The 22,719-nt window shown below is 37.7% G+C and overlaps 1 protein-coding gene across 2 annotated transcripts in view; it reads left to right on the top strand.

Moving 5' to 3' along the window:
- RASSF8 (Ras association domain family member 8) overlaps positions 1–22,044 on the top strand; it is a 129,587-nt gene extending 107,543 nt beyond the window's left edge. For both annotated transcript variants that reach the window (XM_060166705.1, XM_060166704.1), the window contains 4 exons: positions 2,897–3,102; positions 13,889–14,778; positions 17,082–17,226; positions 17,873–22,044. In XM_060166705.1, the coding sequence (XP_060022688.1) occupies positions 3,000–3,102; positions 13,889–14,778; positions 17,082–17,226; positions 17,873–17,994 (1,260 nt within the window). In that variant the 5' untranslated portion in view covers positions 2,897–2,999 and the 3' untranslated portion in view covers positions 17,995–22,044. The remainder of the gene's footprint in view (positions 1–2,896; positions 3,103–13,888; positions 14,779–17,081; positions 17,227–17,872) is intronic.
- Positions 22,045–22,719: the final 675 nt, after the last annotated feature.

Raw genomic sequence — 22,719 nt, 5'->3', positions numbered from 1 at the left:
ACTACTAGAGCTAATCAATGAATTCAGTAAAGTTTCAGGATACAAAATTAATGCACAAAAATCCCTTGCATTCCTATACACTAATGATGAAAAATCTGATAGTGAAATTAAGAAAGCACTCCCATTTACCATTGCAACAAAAAGAATAAAAGGTAGGAATAAACCTACCTAAGGAGACAAAAGACCTGTATGCAGAAAATTATAAGACACTGATGAAAGAAATTAAAGATGATACAAATAGATGGAGAGATATACCGTGTTCTTGGATTGGAAGAATCAACACTGCGAAAATGACTCTACTACCCAAAGCAATCTACAGATTCAATGCAATCCGTATCCAACTACCACTGGTATTTTTCACAGAACTAGAACAAAAAATTTCACAATTTGTATGGAAACACAAAAGACCCCGAATAGCCAAAGCAATCTTGAGAATGAAAAACGAAGCTGGAGGAATCAGGCTCCCTGACTTCAGACTATACTACAAAGCTATAGTAATCAAGACAGTATGGTACTGGCCCAAAAACAGAAATATAGATCAATGGAACAGGATAGAAAGCCCAGAGATAAATCCACGCACATATGGTCACCTTATCTTTGATAAAGGATGCAAGATTATACAATGGAGAAAAGACAGCCTCTTCAATAAGTGGTGCTGGGAAAACTGGACAGCTACATGTAAAAGAATGAAATTCAAATACTCCCTAACATCATACACAAAAATAAACTCAAAATGGATTAAAGACCTAAATGTAAGGCCAAACACTATAAAACTCTTAGAGGAAAACATGGGCAGAACCCTCTGTGACATAAATCACAGCAAGATCCTTTTTGATGTATCTCCTAGAGAAATGGAAATAAAAACAAAAGTAAAAAAATGGGAGCTAATGAAACTTAAAAGCTTTTCTACAGCCAAGGAAACCATAAGCAAGACAAAACGACACCCCTCAGAATGGGAGAAAATATTTGCAAAGGAAGCAACTGACAAAGGATTAATCTCCAAAATTTACAAGCAGCTCATGCAGCTCAATATCAAAAGAACAAAAAACCCAATCCAAAAATGGGCAGAAGACCTAAATAGACATTTCTCCAAAGAAGATATACAGATTGCCTACAGATACATGAAAGAATGCTCAACATCATTAATCATTAGAGGAATGCAAATCAAAACTACAACGAGGGGGCTTCCCTGGTGGCACAGTGGTTCAGAGTCCGCCTGCCGATGCAGGGGACACAGGTTCGTGCCCCGGTCCGGGAAGATCCCACATGCCATGGAGCGGCTAGGCCCGTGAGCCATGGCCACTGAGCCTGCGCGTCTGGAGCCTGTGCTCCGCAACGGGAGAGGCCACAACAGTGAGAGACCTGTGTATCGCAAAAAAAAAAAAAAAAAAACTACAATGAGATATCATCTCACACCGGTCAGAATGGCCATCATCAAAAAATCTACAAACGGTAAATGCTGGAGGGGGTGTGGAATAAAGGGAACCCTCTTGCACTGTTGGTGGGCATGTAAATTGATACAGCCACTATGGGGAACAGTAAGTATGGAGGTTCCTTCAAAAACTAAAAATAGAACTACCGTAGGACCCACCAGTCCCTTTACTGGGTATATACCCTGGGAAAACCATAATTCAAAAAGAGTCATGTACCAAAATGTTCATTGCAGCTCTTATTACAATAGCCAGGAGATGGAAGCAACCTAGGTGTCCATCGACAGATGAATGGATAAAGAAGATGTGGCACATATATACAATGGAATATTACTTAGCCATAAACAGAAGTGAAACTGGTTATTTGTAGTGAGGTGGATGGCCCTAGAGTCTGTCATACAGAGTGAAGTAAGTCAGAAAGAGAAAAACAAACACTGTATGCTAACACATATATGGAATCTAAAAAAAAAAAAAAATGGTCATGAAGAACCTAGGGGCAAGATGGGAATAAAGACGCAGACCTACTAGAGAATGGACTTGACGATATGGGGAGGGGAAAGGGTAAGCTGAGACAAAGTGAGAGAGTGGCATGGACATATATACACTACCAAATGTAAAATAGATAGCTAGTGGGAAGCAGCCGCATAGCACAGGGAGATCAGCTCGGTGCTTTGTGACCATCTAGAGGGGTGGGATAGGGAAGGTGAGAGGGAGGGAGACACAAGAGGGAAGATATATGGAGACATATGTATATGTATAACTGATTCACTTTGTTATAAAGCAGAAACTAACACACCATTGTAAAGCAATTATACTCCAATAAAGATGTTTTAAAAAAAAAAGTTTAAGACAATTATCAAACTCCAGTTAAATAAATGGGTAGAGGACAAGCAGATCATAGATGGGGAAGTTGTTAGCCAACGAAGGAATTAATATCCTTCAGCTAATATTTTCTGCACACCTATGCCTTATGCTGCACTTGGTGTTGAAGTTTCAGTGGTGTAGACAACACTCTCGGTCCCTTGGCCAAGAGTGTGAGGCAAGGGACACAGGGAACAAACAGATGGTGACAAGGCTGCGGAAACTGGTTCAATTGTTTTTGATTCCTAAAATGACAAAAAAACTTTTCTTTTTTTTAACCTCAGAAATTATCCTAATGAAGTAATTTTTGTAATAAATTAGTTTGTATGTTGAGCAATAGGGCTTGGTCAAGTAAATAAGATTTCTTTGGTCAATGGAGAGTGACTTTATGATTAATATTCTAATCGTGGAAATAGTACCATGAGGTGTCATGATTGGTGGCCATGGTTGCAGTCACACTTCTAAGTTCAGTTCTGTGAATAAGTAAGCCCATGGTCATTAATGGTAGTAGGACTATGATATATTAAAATTTGTTTTGGTAACATTTACTTACTAGGAGAAATGGTAAGATTTGTTTTATTAAAAATGTTTTTTCCTCTTTTTAGCTGACTACACAGACTCTGCCTTTTCCGTGTTTTCGTGGCCAGAGACATGACCTGACGCCTTGATGACCAGTCTCAGGGCCCTCTGGTGACTGGCTGGGGCACCATGGAACTTAAAGTATGGGTGGACGGAGTTCAGAGGATTGTTTGTGGTGTCACCGAAGTCACAACTTGCCAGGAAGTTGTCATAGCGTTAGCTCAAGCGATAGGTAAGTGAACTCTCGGGGTGTCTGAGATAAAGTAGGTTGATGCTTATGCCTCCTGTTGTTTTTGTTTGTTTTAAATATAGATGTCCTGTGGTTTCTGTTCATTTGGTTCCATAATACATCTCTCAGGCACACTTTTACTTATTACTGTCCCCTGCCTCCAGCTTAGGTCAGTCTGTGAAGATACTTGTTCTCTGCCTCACCGAGAGTTTACTGATCTTGAGTCTAGAGTCTGCACTGTCTTCTCCTCACCTGTTGTGATCGTAAACAATGATTTCTGGGACTAAAAAGGTTTTCTTGAGCCAAAACATAGATTTCAAGTTCCCAGACTCTTCATTAGGCAAAATCCGATTTTTTATTCTGAATACTTGCAGAAAAGAAATTTGCAACAAATTAAATGACATGGTTCTTCATTAGAAAGATAATGTGTACTTTTTAAATCTTACAGAGTGAAGATGAAGTAGTCAAATCCGTGCTTATCGGCTCCATCTTATTCACTTACCCCGTTGCAACTTTTCTTCTTATTTACTCTCAGTTTATCTTTACGATATTTTATGCATGTTTTTTAGTTGCCATAATTCCATTTGGAACATGATGAGGGCATAAACACCTACATCAGTAAAGCCAGTAATGTGGGCTAAAGTTTGTATTTGCATCTTAAATCCATCACTTAGCAAACATGTGGAGTTGACCCTTGAACAGCACAAGTTTTAACTGCCAGGGTCCACTTATATGGGGCTTTTTTTCTCAATAGTAAATCCTACAGTACTGCACGATTCAAGGTTAGTTGAATCCACGAGGAACTGCGGATAGAGAAGGCCGGCTGACTGTAAGTTATGTGCAGATTTTCAACTGTGTGGAGAGTTTGCGCCCCTAATGCCTGCATTGTTCAAGGGTCAACTGTATTGAGAATGAAACTGTGTGTTCACCATGCTAGGTGCTCAGTGCCTCTTTGTCTTTGAGCTCCTTGTCAAAAGTTTGTTTTTATATAGTGCTAGTTTATATTGGAAGCGTGTCAGGTTAGCTCAGGATGGAGACAAGTCACTGTCACGATGGCACCTTAGCATTTTGTAGAGGTGGTTGTGCCCCTGCAGTGTGGCAAGTGCACTGTTTGAAGTTGGCAATAGCCCTATACAAAGACAGAGGCTTTGTTTTAATACTAACATCTTTTGATTTTTCCTGAAATACTATATAGCACACTCATATATTAAAACAATGCTGAGAATCCTAGGCTTTCACATCCCATGAAATTTTCTTGCGTTTGGCACTAGTAGTATATTTGTGGACTTAAGTTTAATTATTAAAGAGGAGGAAATTAAGGCATTTAATTGTATTTCATATTCTTTGCAACCAACTGATTTAGTCATTGCCCCTTTTGAAAGCCTCACATAATTTATTTGAATTAAAATATTAAGCATTGTTGGGTTTTTTCTGCTTAGTGAAAACTAAAATTAGCAAGTGTCAAATCTAAGTTTCTTTGTTATATTTGAGAATCAAGCCATGGACAGTGGTTAAAAAAAACGAGTAGTTTTTAGAAAAGTCAAGGTAGTTGAAGAGTACAGTAAGCTGCATCTGTCCATATGGTAACCATGTTCTCTACAGAGAATTTCAAGGAGAAACTGTCCAGATGTACCAGGTGTGTGTTTATCCGTTTGGACTAAAGAGTGTACTTCTTTGTGGCCAAGCTATTGATAAAAAGAAGCTTTAACTGAACCTACTCCCCCCACCCCATATTTGCTTTCTCAATAACTCAGTCCAGAACTGCTTTGAAAAGTTGACAACTTGAGTACAGATGCTTTACGATATTTCTCCAAACCTGGCTAAACAACTCTCTTGCTGAATCATAAATACTTCATTGAATTCAGAATTCACCTGAGACATGATTCAACTGGCAACCAGCGAGCACTGTTGATCCTTGCTTCTGTTGTGCCATAGAATTTTCTCAGCCTCAGATTCAGTATGCTTCTCATACACACTTAGATACGTATCTCCATTGTCACGAAAGTTATTGGTGTTCCGAGTCTAAACACGAAATGAAAATGTTACAGTATTTTGACCTTATTTATACTGTAAGAAATAATAGAGGGTTTATTAATTAGGGAAAATTGCTGCTGTAACAAACACCTGCAGAATCTCCGTGGCTTCACACAGTAAAATGTTTAGTTACACTACTAGCAGCATATATGGACTGACTGAGCAAAACTGCAGATGGGGCTTCCCTGGTGGCGCAGTGGTTGGGAGTCCGCCTGCCGGTGCAGGGGACGTGGGTTCGTGCCCCGGTCCGGGGGGATCCCACGTGCCACGGAGCGGCTGGGCCCGTGAGCCATGGCCGCTGGGCCTGCGCGTCCGGAGCCTGTGCTCTGCGGCGGGAGAGGCCACAGCAGTGAGAGGCCCGTGTACAGCAGAAAGAGAAAAAAAAAAAAAAAAAACTGCAGATGTTCCTAAAAAATTTATAGTGATGCAACATATAGAATAGCTTCTTAAGTTAAAGTCCACATATTTGCCCATGGGGGAGGCACTGTATATATGATTAGGGATTATTGAGTTTTTCTGGGTAGCTAAAATTGCTTTCAGGAAACCATCATGATATAAAAACATGTATACGTATTGGCAGTCTGCAGATATATATGACAGCTAACATTTTCTGACTCAATGGTACTAATCACTCCAATCAAGTTAGAAAAGAGCTAAAGACAGAACATAATTTGATAAAGGATTTTGAATGTTAGTTACTAGTATAGAAGGAAATCCTTTCTCCTCTGATCTTTGACTACCTTGACAGGTTATATTTAGGTGATAGAAATAGAACATATTCCCAAATTATAAGAGACAGTAACTAAAAGTGAAACGATGATTGACACACTCAATTGGCATGAGTGCTTAAACTTCCCAGCAGGAACGCACTGTTTGGATACCGTACACCCTGGGCTTTCTGAAACATTCCCGATTTTAAATACTCGACCTTGTTTTTCCCATAAACTATCCCAGAAATGCCATTATTTCAAAATAGAGTTCAAACTACTTCTCAAATCTGTATGTGAAACAGAAAGCCTTAAACAATTCATCCGTCTCAAGTTAAGTTGAGAAAATGCATTTGCTTTTACAAAATCACAAACGAAAAATATGAAAAGAATGTACTTCTGCCCTCAAGTAGCTTAGAACTTAAAGTACAGATAACAAAAGATTAGAGAGGAAAAAAAGAGGAGGAAGAAATCAAGGAGACTGAGGGAAGGGTTTTCTCATTCACACTGCTTTGTTGCCTGGTGCCATTTAAAGTGCTGAAGGTTCAGAAGTTTTCTCTGTTCACACTTCTGATGGTCTTGTCCCGTATCTCTTTCAACCGGGGCCAGACCTAGCATTTAATACAAACAAATTGATTGGGGCTGGGGCCCAAGATGGCGTGGATTGTTCCCAAAAGCCGTGTTTCATAGAGTTTGCCCCAACAAAATCAGTTTTCAAACAAACACCTTTTATGCTGATCTCTGGTTTTATTATTTGTTAATATTTCTTTCTCTTCTCTGGAAGTCTCTTCAAAGTAGGGGTCCTGCTTATTTATCCTTCTTATACCATTGCTTTGCCTAAAGTAGTAGGTACTCTACAAAACATAGTTTCTAGAACAGTGCTTCCCCATAGAACTTTCTGCAAGGATGGTAATGTTCTGTATCTGTGCCGTCCAGTACAGTAGCCACTAGCCACATGTAGCTATTACCTACCTGAAGTGTGGCTAGTGTAAATGAGGAAATGAATTTTTCATTAAAGTTTAAGTGTGGCTCGTGGCTAATAGCTGTTGTAGTGAACAGCGCAGTTCTAGAAGATGACTAACTGGTATCTCAGACTTAAAATGTCCAGACCCAAGCTTCGTGTCCCAACTGTTGCCCATCCTCAGATTTCCTCCCCCTCATCTCAACAAATGGGAACTATTGCTTTTAATTGATTAGATCTAAAACTTTTGTGTGATCTTTGGTTCTTTTCTTTCTCTAATACTTTATAACTAATCCATCAACAAATCCTCCCTGTACTATCTTCAGTATATATCCAGAATCTTGTTGCTTCTCTCCACAGCCACTCTTACGACCGTGATGTAAGCCACCATCATTTCTCACTTAGATTTTTGCAGTGGCCTTCCAACTCATTTCCCTGTATCATCCTGGTCTCCTGCAGCCTATTCTCAACAGATTTATTTTAAAGTAATACTTTGAAACTACGCATCATCATCACTCTTCTGCTCAAAACCCCTTAGTGGTTTCCGGACTCACTCAGAAAATTTTAAAGTCCATGCGATGGTCTTCGGGGCCCTAAATGAATCCCTGCTTTACCTCCAACCTCATTTCCTCCCACTCACTTTTGATTGCTTCCTCTTAAACGTGTCAGAGACGGTTCCGCCTTAGTCTTTGCACCTGTTCTTCTGTCTGCTGAGAATACTGTGCGCCCAGCGCTCTTCCAGATTCACTCCCTCGGCTCACGGCTCCCTGACCGCCTGTCCATGCACACACGCGCACATACTGCCCATCTGCCGTACTCTATTTTTCTCTATTGTGCCCCCCCCCGCCCCTGTGACATATTACATATAGGCCACAATCCATTATCCACATTTTTGCAACCTAAAAAATTTTGAAAGCCTAAAGCTTATCATACTTAATTTGTTAGCCATACCTGGCATGGCTTGAACTCATTTGGTAGTAAAAGTTGATCTGATTCGATGCGAGGCTGAGGCTGCTTTTAATCTGTATTTATTCCATTTGGTATGAAATTGATATATTTTACTTTAGAATTTTCAACATGTTTGACTACAGACCTGCAGGATAGCACTATGCTACCTTCCTAGAATCCAAAAAATTCTGAATGTTTAGCATATCTGACCTTAAAGCTGTTGGTTAATGGACAGTAGACATACATTCTTTCCTTTGTGTGTTGTGTATTGCCTGCCACTCTTCTGTTATTGCTTATTCTCATAGCTTAAAACCATGTCTAGCTTGTAGTAGATACTCAATACCTACTTGTGAATAAATGAATGAATTTTTTTAAGTTTCTGTGAATTACAGGCTGAACTTGGTGATGTCCCATTCGTCTCTAAGATTATATGATCCTTTAGAAGATAAAGAAAATAATATATTTTATATTGTCACATTTAACTCTTAATTTCATATATAAATTATCAATTTTAGAAATTTATAAATTGGTTAATTTTGCATCTGTTTACAAGTAGTACTATCCATTGTAGACTATTTTGAAATTTAGCAAAACACAAAGAAGGTAAAAGAAGCACTCATGACCTTGCTTTCTAGAAGTAAACACTATAAGCAATGCTTTTTATGTACCTACAGATGAGTCTAAAAAAAAAAAATTCACTCTAATGCTTCATAGTTTTAAAGTCCCACTTTTCATTACTGAATTGGGAATTAAATTTTCCACATCATTTAACAGTCTCACAGCAGTCTTATGAGGAAGGCCCTGTTATGATCCCTATTTCAGAGATGATGGAACAGAGGCACAGAGATGTTTAAATAACATGCCCAAGCGCCCGTAGCTGGTAAGGAGGGTCCTGGGATTCAAACCAGTAGTCTGATTCAAGAACCCTGCTCTTAACTACTATTATACTATGTTATTTATATCCCCTATAATCTCAATGGACAACTGTTAGAAAATATAGTCACCGACTGAATTACATTGAAACAAAAACTAAAAATCCTTAGTACTAAAATATACTGCTTTTTTATAGCCAGGGTCATCTTTTACAACTTTTATATTTATAGCAGTAGTGTAGTATGTCATCCATAATTCTGAGTATCCTCCATAATTCTAAGTATCTTCTATATTTTCCACATCCATAAAAGATTATTTTAATGAATGTGAACACGTGTAATTCACAGCACGCAGCAGTCAGGATGGGTAAGATTATGCTACATTAATAATCCCCCAAACTTTGGTGGTTTATAGTGATATGTTAGCAGTTATTTTGGTTAATATTATTTATGTAAAGTAACCAGCACAAAGCCTAGCAAACAGTGGGCATATTAAATGTTAATCATTATGAAATCAATAAGTGTTTTCATTATTTTTAGTCATAGTATATTTATAATAAAATCCTAAGTAAGTCCTAAATTAATATGCAGTAATTCTGTGATTACATGATAGTCTCATCAACACACTGGGAAAATATACTGTGAATGATTTAACTATGGGTTGAATGCACAGCTAGCTGACATGTTATACTCAAAGATATTCTTGTACCACTGTCATCATAAGATAAATACTCTATGGTAAGAGTTATCTTAATAGCTACACACAGGACTTACAGAAAGTTCATTGACAAATTTTCAGAATAGTTGTACGTCATTGGGAAATTGCTTTAAAATATATATATGTATATATATGTATATATATGCTTTAAAATATATATATGTATATATGTATATATATGTATATGTATATATATGTATATATATATGTATATATATGTATATATATGTATATATGTACATATACATATAAAAGCATCAAAAGCATTTAACAGACTATAAAATGTTACAATGTAAGTTCTGTTACAGAGAGCAATGTTTATTGTAAGAATTCTAAGTCATTATGGAATGAATTAGTTTTGTTCACTAGATTCTGCATAAGATTTCAAAATGTTTGTAGCTCAAGGAGAAAAGTATCTATTATCAGAAAAACTGAGTGGGGTAGGATAGTTTATTCACCACAGATAAAGAATAAGTCAGGTGTTAACTGACATTACTTACAATATGTCCAGAAACAGGAGGATATGTTAGCATTAAATTCATGAGAGGTTAATGCCAGCTCTGTCATGTCCTTTTGAAGAACATAGAGTGTTCATCTTTGGGGTAAGGAGGATTTCATACTGAAGAAACGATCAAATGTCAGTTAAAACTAAAATTTCTGAAGAGCATTCATGATCAGTGTGTCTAATAGAATATATTCCCAGGGCCTGACACTATTTCTGACAAATGTTTGTTCACTGTATATTTGTTGAATACATAACAAGAAGTGACACTTTTTTTTTTTTTCCCCACGGTACGCGGGCCTCTCACTGTTGTGGCCTCTCCCGTTGCGGACGGAGCACAGGCTCTGGACGCACAGGCTCAGCGGCCATGGCTCACGGGCCCAGCCGCTCCGCGGCATGTGGGATCTTCCCGGACCGGGGCACGAACCCGTGTCCCCTGCATCGGCAGGCGGACTCTCAACCACTGCGCCACCAGGGAAGCCCCCAAGAAGTGACGCTTTTAAATGATTTTATTTTTTTGGCTCTAAGGAGAAATTTCCTAAAATTGTAAAAAAAAATGGTTACAGTTTTTTAAATGGTTGAAATAAGAGCATAATGTTTCTGGGTGACTCATATTTGAGTGTTCGAAGTTTGGTGTATATTTCTAAAACTTCATATTACTTCACCTAAATATTCCACTTTAAGTTAGGTGAAAGTAGTCTGTTATCTCCTTTTTTTTTTTTAATTTGTTTTAATGTCTTTATTGGAGTATAATTGCTTTACAATAGTGTGTTAGTTTCTGCTGTATAACAAAGTGAATCAGCTATACATATACATATAACCCCATATCTCCTCCCTCTTGCGTCTCCCTCCTTCCCACCCTCCCTATCCCACCCCTCTAGGTGGTCACAAAGCACCGAGCTGATCTCCCTGTGCTATGTGGCTGCTTCCCACTAACTATCTATTGTACATATATATCAGTCGTCCAGTGAGATTCCACTGGTGCACTAAAATCTCTTTGTGATTTTCCTCATTATATGAAGTTAATGATTCTTGGGATTACACTCAATTGCTTCAGCTCTTCAGAAGTATAGTCAATGTTTTATTTATCATTACAAATTGTGGCATACAGGCCTAGGTAGCCAAAACAGTTTAAACTACAAATGCCATAGATAGATAGATAGATGTATGTTCCTTTTTATTAGTCTTAGGGCTACATCAAGATAGTATGCAAGGTAGAACTAAGTGTATCCACTTAATAAACTGCAGTAAAAGGAGTTTTGCAGGAGGAATTGGAATCTGTCTAAATGAAGTATTCACGTTCTGTAGGGCCTTGCCAAGTATACGCATTCAAATTCCAATGATTGTGGAATTTAGCTCTTACATAAACGATCTAAAACCCTATTTCTGTAATAAAATCAAAGTATTAATTCATTTACTTTTTAAAAAAGCTTTTTTATATAGCTGGATGGATTTTTTTGCCTAATTGCACTAAATATGCATTATTTAACAAAAAGGAAACGCTAGCAATAAAAGCAATCCTAAATAATCTACCAAGACATTCTCACAGAGTAGCAGTACCATTAAACATTGGAAAAATAAGCTTTATATTTAATTATGACTGAATTAGAGTCCTTAAAATTTTTGATTTCACTCATATAATGTAATGATTCAGTTTTCTTTTTAAAGATGCTTCATGGCCTGGTAGGATTAGAGAGGGTTCTACTGGTCTAGTCCAACCCTTCATATTTACTGATGAGGACACAGGGTCCAGATAGCAGGAGTGAGATCTAAAAGTAGTTGATAGACAGCAGAGCCAGGAACACAAAGTGCTGTGATCTTTGAAGCAGTGTGTACATCTGGAACGAGTTTAACCTTGAAGATTTGTTGGGTGGTTTTTCTTGGTATAATTACAGTAATTTTTAACTTGAAAATCTTTAGAAACATTTTTTTATTCCAAGAAGCCAAATCCAGTGTGCTAATAAGGCTTTGCATTCCCCTTGTTTGCCCAGGTATTTTGATAGTAGCAACAACTGATACTTATATAGCACTTTTCAATGTTATAAAACATGTTTATATTTTATATCTCACTTAACTCTTACAACATTGTCAGGTAAGAAAATACAAGTCTCACTCTACAGATGAAGAAACCAGAGCTGAAGGAAATTTAATAATTTGTTCAAATCACGTAAATATATGGCAGAGCCGGACCTGAAAACAGGCCTTCTGACTCCAGAGAGCCCATATTCTTTCTTTCCACTCTGTCCAGCTTTACATAGCTAGGAGTTGCTGCAAGTTGATTAAGAATTCTTTTAGTCAGATTGTTGTCGCGTCATGTCACTATTTAAAGGAGGTCTCTGGTCAGCCCTTTTGTCATGTGAATAGCAATGTGTTCAATTAATGATGGCCGCCATGTATTGAAAACCTGCTACGGGCCCTGATTCTGACTCTCAGAACCTATGAGGTACTGCCCCTCTCCCCACTCTAGAAGTGAAGTTAGGCTACTTATCCAGCAAGTAATTTACCCGAGCTTAAAACTACTAGTCTGTTTGCTTTCAAAGCTCCAACTTTTCAGCTGCACCCAAAATTCAGGTTTCCTTAAAGACGAACATACATGTATGCTTAGAGCAGTTTCACTCTTCATCTGCTACTTTGGAATAGCACATGTGGGTGTTCATAGTACATATCCAGATTTCCATTTATTGGCCCAGTAATTGAGGAAATACTACTATTGGTTCAGAAGCTCATGAAATAAAAAAGAAGACAGGGAAGTCAAATCAGTAGCTGTATATGCCAATATGATAATTGCTAGATGGCAAGGTGAGTTCTTTTTCTTTGTAATAATATTAACTACTAATGGACACTTTTTTTTAATTGAGATGTAATTGATATATAACCTTACATTAGTTTCAGATGTCTAATGGACACTCTTAACAAAATTAATATTTTCCATCTGACCCACACACCTTAAATGGAAATATTTAGGAAGTGTATTCAAGCTAATGACATTATATTGTCTTCTGAATCTTTATCTTCCATAATTACTGTTAGATTCAGTATATTTTTAACATAAATTTATTCTACTTTTGTTTTTTAATAATATCATTTTTGCCTTTTTAATGTTTTTTAAAAGACCCTTTGAAGCTATTACTTATCAAAACTGAACAAGACTTCTCTTCAGGCCCCACTCTGTTTTTTTTTTTTTTTTACGGTGTGTGGGCCTCCCACTGTTGTGGCCTCTCCCGTTGCAGAGCACAGGCTCCAGATGCGCAGGCTCAGCGTCCATGGCGCATGGGCCAAGCCGCTCCGCGGCATGTGGGATCTTCCCGGACCGGGGCACGAACCCATGTCCCCTGCATCGGCAGGCGGACTCTCAACCACTGCGCCACCAGGGAAGCCCAAATACACATTTCTTTTTTTTTTTTTTTTTTTTCCCACTCTTTATATGAGACTATTTTGAGAGTTGTTTTCACTGAGGTGATTTTTTATTTGCCACAGGTATGCAGGACGGTATGGGCAAGGAAAGGCCTACCCAGCACCTGTAGCTGAGTAGCAGGTCCTCCACTGGCTCCATGTCTCCTTTCAGGAGGAGGGACGGGGGCTCCAACCTTCCCAAGTCCTGATGTGCAGAGAAATCAGAGGGATTCCTCAAGTGGAAGTTTGCTCAAGTTCTGAAGTCCTGCCTGGTTCCTGGGACCAGGCCCTCCTGGCTTCCAACAGGACACTAGTGCTCTCCTTAGTTTCAGCTGGAGGTCTTGCCGCAAACAAGGTCTAGGCGGTCAGGCATTTGACAAGAGGGTAGATTAAGATTCCCATTGAGGTTTAAAGTGTAAAGATGAGTTTCTAAGTGAGTCTGAAGAGTGTATGCAGTTCACATCCCATAGTTTTGTGTGTTACGTATCTTAAGGAGTTCAGTATCCTCAAGCGAAAGTTTTAAAGACATCATGGGCTGGACTTTGATGCTAATTAAGAAGACACAGTTATCAAATAGTGTCCTGCGTCTGGAGGCATTATTTTAGCTGTTGCGTATCCCTTTTTGACAATTTATTCTTATCTTTTTTTATCTAGGTCGAACTGGAAGGTACACTCTTATAGAAAAATGGAGAGATACTGAAAGACACTTAGCACCTCATGAAAATCCTATCATATCCTTAAACAAATGGGGGCAGTACGCTAGTGACGTACAGCTGATTTTACGTCGAACGGGGCCGTCTCTCAGTGAGCGGCCCACGTCGGATGGTGTGGCTCGAGTTCCTGAAAGAACTTTATGCAGGCAGAGTTTGCCCCCCTTAGCTAAACTGAGGCCTCAGATTGACAAAGCAATCAAAAGGAGAGAGCCTAAAAGGAAATCGTTAACATTTACAGGAGGTGCCAAAGGGTTAATGGACATTTTTGGAAAAGGTAAAGAAACTGAATTTAAACAAAAGGTGCTGAATAACTGCAAAGCAACAGCAGATGAGTTAAAGAAGCTGATCCGCTTGCAGACAGAGAAGCTCCAATCCATTGAGAAAGAGCTAGAATCAAATGAAATAGAAATACGATTTTGGGAGCAAAAATATAATTCTAACCTTGAAGAAGAAATTGTCCGCCTGGAGCAGAAGATCAAAAGAAACGATGTAGAAATTGAAGAGGAGGAATTCTGGGAAAATGAATTACAGATTGAACAGGAAAATGAAAAACAGCTGAAAGATCAACTTCAAGAAATAAGACAGAAAATAACAGAATGTGAGAGCAAATTAAGGGACTATTTGGGTCAAATCCAGACTATGGAAAGTGGTCTTGAAGCAGAAAAATTGCAACGGGAAGTTCAAGAGGCACAGGTCAATGAAGAAGAGGTTAAAGGAAAGATCGGTAAGGTCAGAGGGGAGATTGACATTCAAGGCCAGCAGAGTCTGAGGCTGGAAAATGGTATTAAAGCCGTGGAAAGGTCTCTTGGACAAGCCACCAAACGACTACAGGTAAGGACACTTTTATTAGAATGTTTCATCTATTTAAAAGAGTTAAATATTTGGAATCTAAAACACTGAACTCCTCTTTTTCTTTCCTCATGGAAGCTTCTTAAACTCTGTGTTTCTCCAAATCACTGTAGGTTTGCTCTTAATTTTCCAGAATGATAATGCCTTTATTTTCATCACTGGTCATGGAAAAGAATCTGAAAATAGAAAAAATGTTCAATAAAACACAGAAAGTTGACTGGAAATATATATAGAGAAAAAAGAATTAAATATATTTCGGCATCTTCTTTACTGATTATTCATTTTCTCTTACATTTAAAGTTAGAAACTTACTTTGGTTTATCATTTTCTTAGAATTTCTGTGACTTATGACAAAGCTAAGATATGAGGCCAAAACAAAGATGAGAGCTGAAGCCACACAGATCCTTTTCCACAGAAGAAGCTTTTTTACTGTGGCAGTGATAGCATTAGGTAATCGGATACAGGAGATGAGAATCTCAGAGCTGGAATGGACACTAATGATGAGATAGTGAATCTGACCTTCTCCTTTTAGTGATAGGGAAACAAGAGCTGAAAGAGATTACCAAGGATTGGTTCACCAGTGATTGTGCGGCTAGCCGGCTGCTTCTCTCTCACGTCTCCTTTGTTGCTAACCCCACCTCCTCCCCTCTCCCGTAACTGTCCTTTGCTTGCCTGAGGAGAGGGGCAGGTTCCTCTTTGATTTTTCCCCATCTCTAGTGGGTACGAGAACATTTCTATTTCACACTTACTGCATGATCACTCAGCTTGTATTTCTTGGATACCCATTCTTGAAAAGACAGTGTGGTAATGTTAATGGGAGTTGCAAAGAGCTATCAGTTTCTAACAGCTGAAAGAGAAAGAGACACAGTTGATTATAATACAGCTACTTATATTTAAATAAATTAAAGTTAAATAATATTCAATAAAGCTCTTTAAAAATATTAAATACATTTACATTTCTGTTTTAGTCACATTTGGCCACATTTCAAGTGCTCAGTAGCACATACGTGCAGTGGCTGCTGAACTGGACAGTGCCGGTTTAGAAGCTTGTGATCATGGATCAAAGCGTGAACCGTGAGGCTTGCTGGTTAGAAACTGAGAGTGTATGTAGTAACAGCATCTCCAGATAGTGCCTGTGCGCACCGGAGTTTGCGAAGAGCTGCTGTAGAGTAGGAACAGTTCCACAAGCAGAGAAAGCTGATGTTTCAGGAAGAACTGATGTGATTTCCTTTCTCTGCCACTAACTGCAGTGAGAGGTAGAACTACCACCAAAATTTGCAGTCAGGAATTTCTCATATAATAGAAGGTTGTTAACTTATGATTTGTCAGCATTTTACTATTTGGATTCACTTCAACACAAAACGAGTGCAGTTGGAAATTACATTGCCTTGATATTACAGGAAACACTAATTGGTGACAGTTGTTACTAATAAACCCCACTACCTGTGAAAAGTATCTAATAGGCAAACTACTAACGTATCTCCAAGTACCCCCTACACTCAAAGTAGCGAAAAACCCTGCCTTTCTGTTTTCTCTCCCCTATATCCCTACCACGTCCTCTGACTCAACCAGCTTGGATGCGGCCTTGCCACTTTTTCCTATAGTGCCCTAAAGGAGAGAAAGAGAAGAAAGTCCATCTGATAACAGAATGCCTCTCCTTGCTTTTGGAGCTTTCTGGCCGTCCAAACTTGGTCTCCTTACTTTAGCGCTCTTCAGTTCTCAGATCTGCTCATCAAGGATTAAAAAACCCCATAGTGGGAATCTTGCTCTCCTTGCTTTCCTTGCTATGATCTAAATCTCAATAATGGATCCCATGAAAACTTAAACAGTTTAAAAAAAACAAGAACCCTGAATCTCATGGACCCAAGTGACTATTAATTTTGCAGTCAGTTATGAAGTAGATAATAAGGAAGTTTAATTGTGAACAGCTTAGCAAGCTTGCTGTAAACACCAGGATGGATGGAATCCAGTGTTTTATTCATGAAAGTTTATAGACATATATTTATTTCATCAGGTGCATAGTATACTCTTAACAGAGGAAAGCAGGACATTTAAGAGAACAGACTGAAGAAGTTGGCCTTTATTTGCTTTAACTTTTGGCCCATGCCACAGAGTGAAAGTGACCTCCTTAGCCCATTACATCGATAGAAACCAGGTTTGTTAAATGCATTCTTGTGAAAAGTGTCCCACATTCAACCCTTGTAGCAGGTGGGCTGTCACCAGGATGTCTGTAGCTGGCCAATAGTGAATCCTCAAATTTTAGAAAGCATTTAACTCCCATCTAGGACAAAGAACAAGAATTGGAGCAGCTGACCAAGGAGCTGCGGCAAGTCAACCTCCAGCAGTTTATCCAGCAGACAGGGACGAAAGTCACCGTTTTGCCAGCAGAGCCCATCGAAGTGGAGGCCTCGCATGCAGACCTAGAAAGGGGTAAGATTTGAGAGATCGCTTTTTAAAAAGCTTTACGCTCTTAACTTGGAATAAACTGCTTACATTCGGTTAAAATGTTCTCCTACCATTCAAAGCTAATTCTTGGGCCGCTTAAAAAAATTTTTGACGTACTTGCTGTTTCTGGGGAGAATCAATAATATTTAGGTTATTTATTTACTTAGATGACCAGATAGCCTATCATTAGTTTTAAACTGCTTCCTTACAAACTTTTCCTGAAATGTGTGAGTCGTAGTCTATTAATTGAGTTTATTAATTGAGTTTTAGCTTCTCTCTGTTCCTAATGCCCCTTCTTCCTCTCCTAAAAGTCTTTGTTATTAATTTGGGCTGATATTTAAAAGACACTTCTAAATCTGTATATGCATATAATCTGAACAACCCAGAAAGAGAAGCAAAATGTTCACCTTTTAAGAAAAGATCATGAACTGTTCAAATCACTGAAAACTATTTTATCAACTGAGGGGGTCAAGCAGACGTAACCTCTCCTCTCACCCAGGACTCACAGGGGGTTGCAATCGTTACTGTATATTATTTGGTTCTTGAGAGCAGGAAAAGGTCTAATTTTTCATATTGCTAAGTACTCCAGGTTACTGCAAACATCAAATGACTTTCTCTGTTTCCTGTTTAGAGGCACCATTCCAGTCGGGGTCTCTGAAGCGACCTGGTTCCTCTCGGCAGCTCCCCAGTAATCTTCGTATTCTACAGAATCCTATCTCGTCTGGTTTTAATCCTGAAGGCATATATGTATAACATTATCTGTCTTCAGGGGAGAGACCCAGTAAAGGTACCAAGGACAGTGAAAATTCCTTCTTTGATTTTGTGCCAATGATGAACAGAGGATATATTTCACAAGCCACCGTATCTTTTTTCTGTCCTAAATTGCATACCACTTGGAGCCATACCCTGTGCACTGATGCTAAAGAACAAAGAAACTGTGTTTTCACACAGCCACAGTGTTGATGTTTTTGTCCAGCAGCTGTAATGCAAAGCCTTCGTTTTTATTTGTAGCATTTCGAGAGCATTAGGAAAGTATTATACTGTGTGTATACATAAATAAAACCGTGACTTCAGAATGAAGAGAAATATGTGACTGGCTTAGTTTATTTATTCCATGTAATCAATTAAGGAGTGAATGTTGACATTTTAATATTTTTTATTAATACTTATCCTGTGACTGAGTTACATTGCATATTGTGTGGCGATGACTTTGTGTGCATGTTGCCAGACTCCATGCATTGCTGAATTACAGCTACACAAGTGTCATAGGGGGCTCCGCCATGGGAACTGACTCCAGAAGAACTGACTTGCATTTACCTTGTGAACCCATCCTAGCCGCTGCTTAATTAGGTGAGATAATTCAGGTTTTCTTTTTAATCTGGTGTTTCGTCTTTTCTTTACAGTATTTCCAGCATATGAATGAACCACATACAAGAGCAGAAATATTTTCATGAAGTAAATTACATGTTTAAAAGGTTTGCAGTGCTTCAGACACTGTTGAACAAAAATGTAATTGTTGAATATCTATCCAAACAGGCATGGGGTTTCCTGATACATTATGTGTTTTGTTTCTGCCCTGCCTTATTATTTTAGTCTCATGGGTCCTCAGAGTTGCCATCATACATAAATTAGAAATGTCTTAAAAAAAAAAAAAGAGATGTCCAAGGATATCTTCAGGAAGGTTGCTTTAAGTGGTATTTTTTTTATTTTAAAATAACCCACTTTATATGTATGGTCTATTGGTGTAAGCACCCATGGATAAGTTATTGCTTGCACAGAATTTACTGTGTACATTATGATCTATTGCAATTTTTCCAGTCACTTAAATAGAAAGTAGATTGGAGTTAGTTACTTTTTACCAAGGAAATAAAGGTAAAGTCAGTGTTCGTTTTTATTAATTTTCAGCTTGACCTTTGCAGGACATTAATCGCCATTTGTACATATATTATTTTCTTGTTTATAAAACCAAAAATGAGTCAACACCCCTCCCATGAGTACTGACTTAACTAAGATGCACAAGAGTATCTAGATGGATGTGGTCAGATACTTCTTAGCCATTTTTACTTTCCCTCTGATCAGAATTTGGTACAATATAATCAAGACTTTCATCTAAAATTTAAAGTAGTTTTTTATTCTGAGGAAAACATATTGTCTGTATTATTTACATGCAACAAAATAAAAGTGGATTAGTATATTAATGCCATGGTAACAATAAAAAGGTGTAAGTTATATCCTATGCATGAGGGCAATTTTTGATGTTTTAAACGCATCTGACTTATTTTGGTTTAATGAATGCTGAGAATGCTGCTATATTTAGGTTTCCAATGAAAATTTTTAAGAATGGCTATGACAATATGTAGAAGCTTCTAGAGGACTGAAAGTAATAACGCATAGTTGCCTTTTCTAGTCCAGCTAAATGGCAGACCTCAACTAAAAATATTTTCTTTGGGTTCTTGGAGTTATCGAGTTGACCTTGCCATTATATTGTTTTGCAAAAAAAAACTTGAGAAATAAATGATTCTTATATAATAGCCACAATCTAAACACATTTGCTCTCAGTTTATAATAGTTATTTCATATCCATATATATTTAAAAATTAGAATTAAAAAATCAAAATAATTTGTAGATTTTTGTGACAATAATGGTTTATGTATGCCTGATATATGCCTTATTTTTAAAGGGTTCCATTCTATACTGGGTCATTTTGTTATTGTTGTTCAGAGAAATTGAGATCTTATTCACAAAGAAAAACATTTTTATAAGTTGATCACATTCTATTTAAATCAAAATGTTAATAAACCTAGATATATGAGACTTCGCAATTTGTAATTGCAACGATGCCTGGGCATGCCATGAAAAACACAAAGTATCCAACTTAATTGTTGTAAATTATTATCAGCATTAACCTAATAACTTTAAAGAAAGACTGGGAGTAGGATTCTGACAACTTCATCTGAATTTTCAAGCTGCCAAATAATCTTCACAGACCTAACTACAGATAGAAATACTATTTCCTAGATGAGAAGAGTATATAAATGTGAATTTGATTAATACAATGAGCAGCTGTACTTTTTAAGCAGTTATATTTACCAACACTTCTGGAAGCACATCTCTAAGAAATATTTTCTAAGTATTTTTTTTAAATAGAGGAAAGAAAACTCATTTCCCTAGAACATCTTAAAAATATCTTAGTCTATTTCTGATTATTTTTATCTCTTGTGAATACAAATGAGTTAGATTAAGTGCCACATCTTTGGATACATTTCAGAGGGGAAGTGGGCAATGGTACGCAAAAATACCAAATAGAGAATTTTGCATCTGGGGGCATATTCAGGTTCTGAATACTAAATTAGATTGTAAGTTTTTTAAATTATTATTACACTGAAAGTTGTTTTGTTGTGATTTTCTACAAGTATTAAATACATTAGAAGATTTTTTTTTCTTACCAGGGAGTAATTTGAAATAGTATTGGTATATTTGACCCTTTTGAGTGTTTGTCATCCTCAGCGAATGATCCGTAGTCGTTTGCCTCAATCCTTTTGTTGTTCTTATGAGATATTTTGGTTTGTTAGCTTTTTTTCTTCTTTTTTTCTCCTGATGCACAGGGTATTTATATGTGAGACTTCGGTTGGTGTTAATAGGAGTTACCCATTTGAATCCCTCAGCCATCACTGAGCTAGTCATCAATTTCTGTAGTTCAAATTAATCAAACTAGAGCTCAAACAAGACTAATACAGTAAAAATGTAAAAGTTACAGTGTGAAATGTGAATTTTAACAATGTTTAAGGAGAACAAATAAGCACTTGCTTCCAGAACATAAATACATTTTGCACCTGCGTTAAAAGAAAAGTTTCTTTGTGAATAAGAGCAAAGTGGCCTTTAGAGAAAAGAAACTTCATTTAAAACCATTTCTGTGAACATCTTTCCAAGTTACAACTATAATAATGGATTGAGGAGACAATATGGAAAAGGCAGAAACTCTTGATTTCAGGTGCGCAAAGGGCACGGGCAGATGGACGGTTCCTTGTGTGCATTGCCTTTGAAAAATTGGGCCTTAACTTATATGTAAATAAGGATGCTGTGTTCACATCCCTCTTCTACCTAAAGTTGTCTTTATTAGTCCATATTGTATTAAATTTAGCTCATAAGTATTACTTTTATATTATGTCAGTTTTTTTAAGTTGCATGTTTATACTGTTTGCTACAGTATTTTTCAGTTTTGGTTTAAGACCATCAGCTGTACGGAGAAGACAGAACAATCACTATTTATTCAGTGTTGCTGCTTTACATTTCCAGAGTAAGCTTTTGATGCCAGGACAGTGACTGCTTGAAAGCTGCAGGAGCTCTATTCCAGTGCGTTTTATATATTTTTAGAAACCAAATAAATGCAGATAACTATTTAGTATACTAATTGTATTAAACCAGCAGAAATATAAAGGCAATAAAATATATACATATATATATGGGGGGAGGGAAAAGATTAAAAATAGGTTTACAGCCAGACATGGTGATAGCCCTAAATGTATTTCTCAATCTGTCTTTCTTTATTGACCCGAAGAGGATTTGAGTTGCTGCAGCTTTAAACAGAAAAATGCCATGTCCACTAACTGTGGACACATAAATATGCTTTTAGTACTGCTTTGCTTATGTACAAGTAAAATGTCTGTAATCTGTATTATATGTAATTGTTCTTTTCTTTTGACTTTCATTTCAAAATGTATATTTTCTGATTACTATCATGAGCTGTAAAACAAAGGATCAATATCTGATATTCTCCCAAATAATAAATCTTCAGGATTCACTGGGGCATTACAGTTGCTGGTTTGTTTCTTACGTATGTAATATTTTAAACTGTAATTGTTTTTCCTTTAAAAGATGCCTAAGAGAAAAGGTCTGCATATCAGTGACACAGAATTACATTTTTCTAAAAGTAATGTTAATTATAAGTAAAGAATTATCTTTTCCTGCCAAGGCAGCTGCTTCATCTGAGTGACACTGAATTAAGAAACTAATATGCCTCCCTTCTATTTCAGAAGTAAAAGAAAAAATTATTTAGTATTGAAGCGCTGTATTCCCAGAGCTCTTTAAAACCACAAGTGAGAGGAAGAGCAGGAACAATTCAGTCCTTCCCACTTGCCGGGCACAACAGGAGGTGCATTCTTCCATCCAGGAACTTCTCCCAAATCACATAACTGATAAGTAGTTCTTAGGGTCCTTGAATGTAGTCCTTTCAGATACCGAGGTACTGTCCTGTATTCCACAATAAAGCTGCGTAATAAGGTTTACAATGCCCAGCTTCTACATTTTAACCACTTTTCAGTGTGGAAGTATATAAATTATCTTCGGGGTTTTTTTGTTTGTTTGTTTTTTGCGGTACGCGGGCCTCTCACTGTCGTGGCCTCTCCCGTTGCGGAGCACAGGCTCCGGACGCGCAGGCTCAGCGGCCATGGCTCACGGGCCCAGCCGCTCCGCGGCAT

This window comes from Lagenorhynchus albirostris, chromosome 11 (assembly GCF_949774975.1).
Source record: "Lagenorhynchus albirostris chromosome 11, mLagAlb1.1, whole genome shotgun sequence".
NCBI classification, from domain to species: domain Eukaryota; kingdom Metazoa; phylum Chordata; class Mammalia; order Artiodactyla; family Delphinidae; genus Lagenorhynchus; species Lagenorhynchus albirostris.
This window is presented reverse-complemented; position numbering and strand designations above follow the sequence as displayed.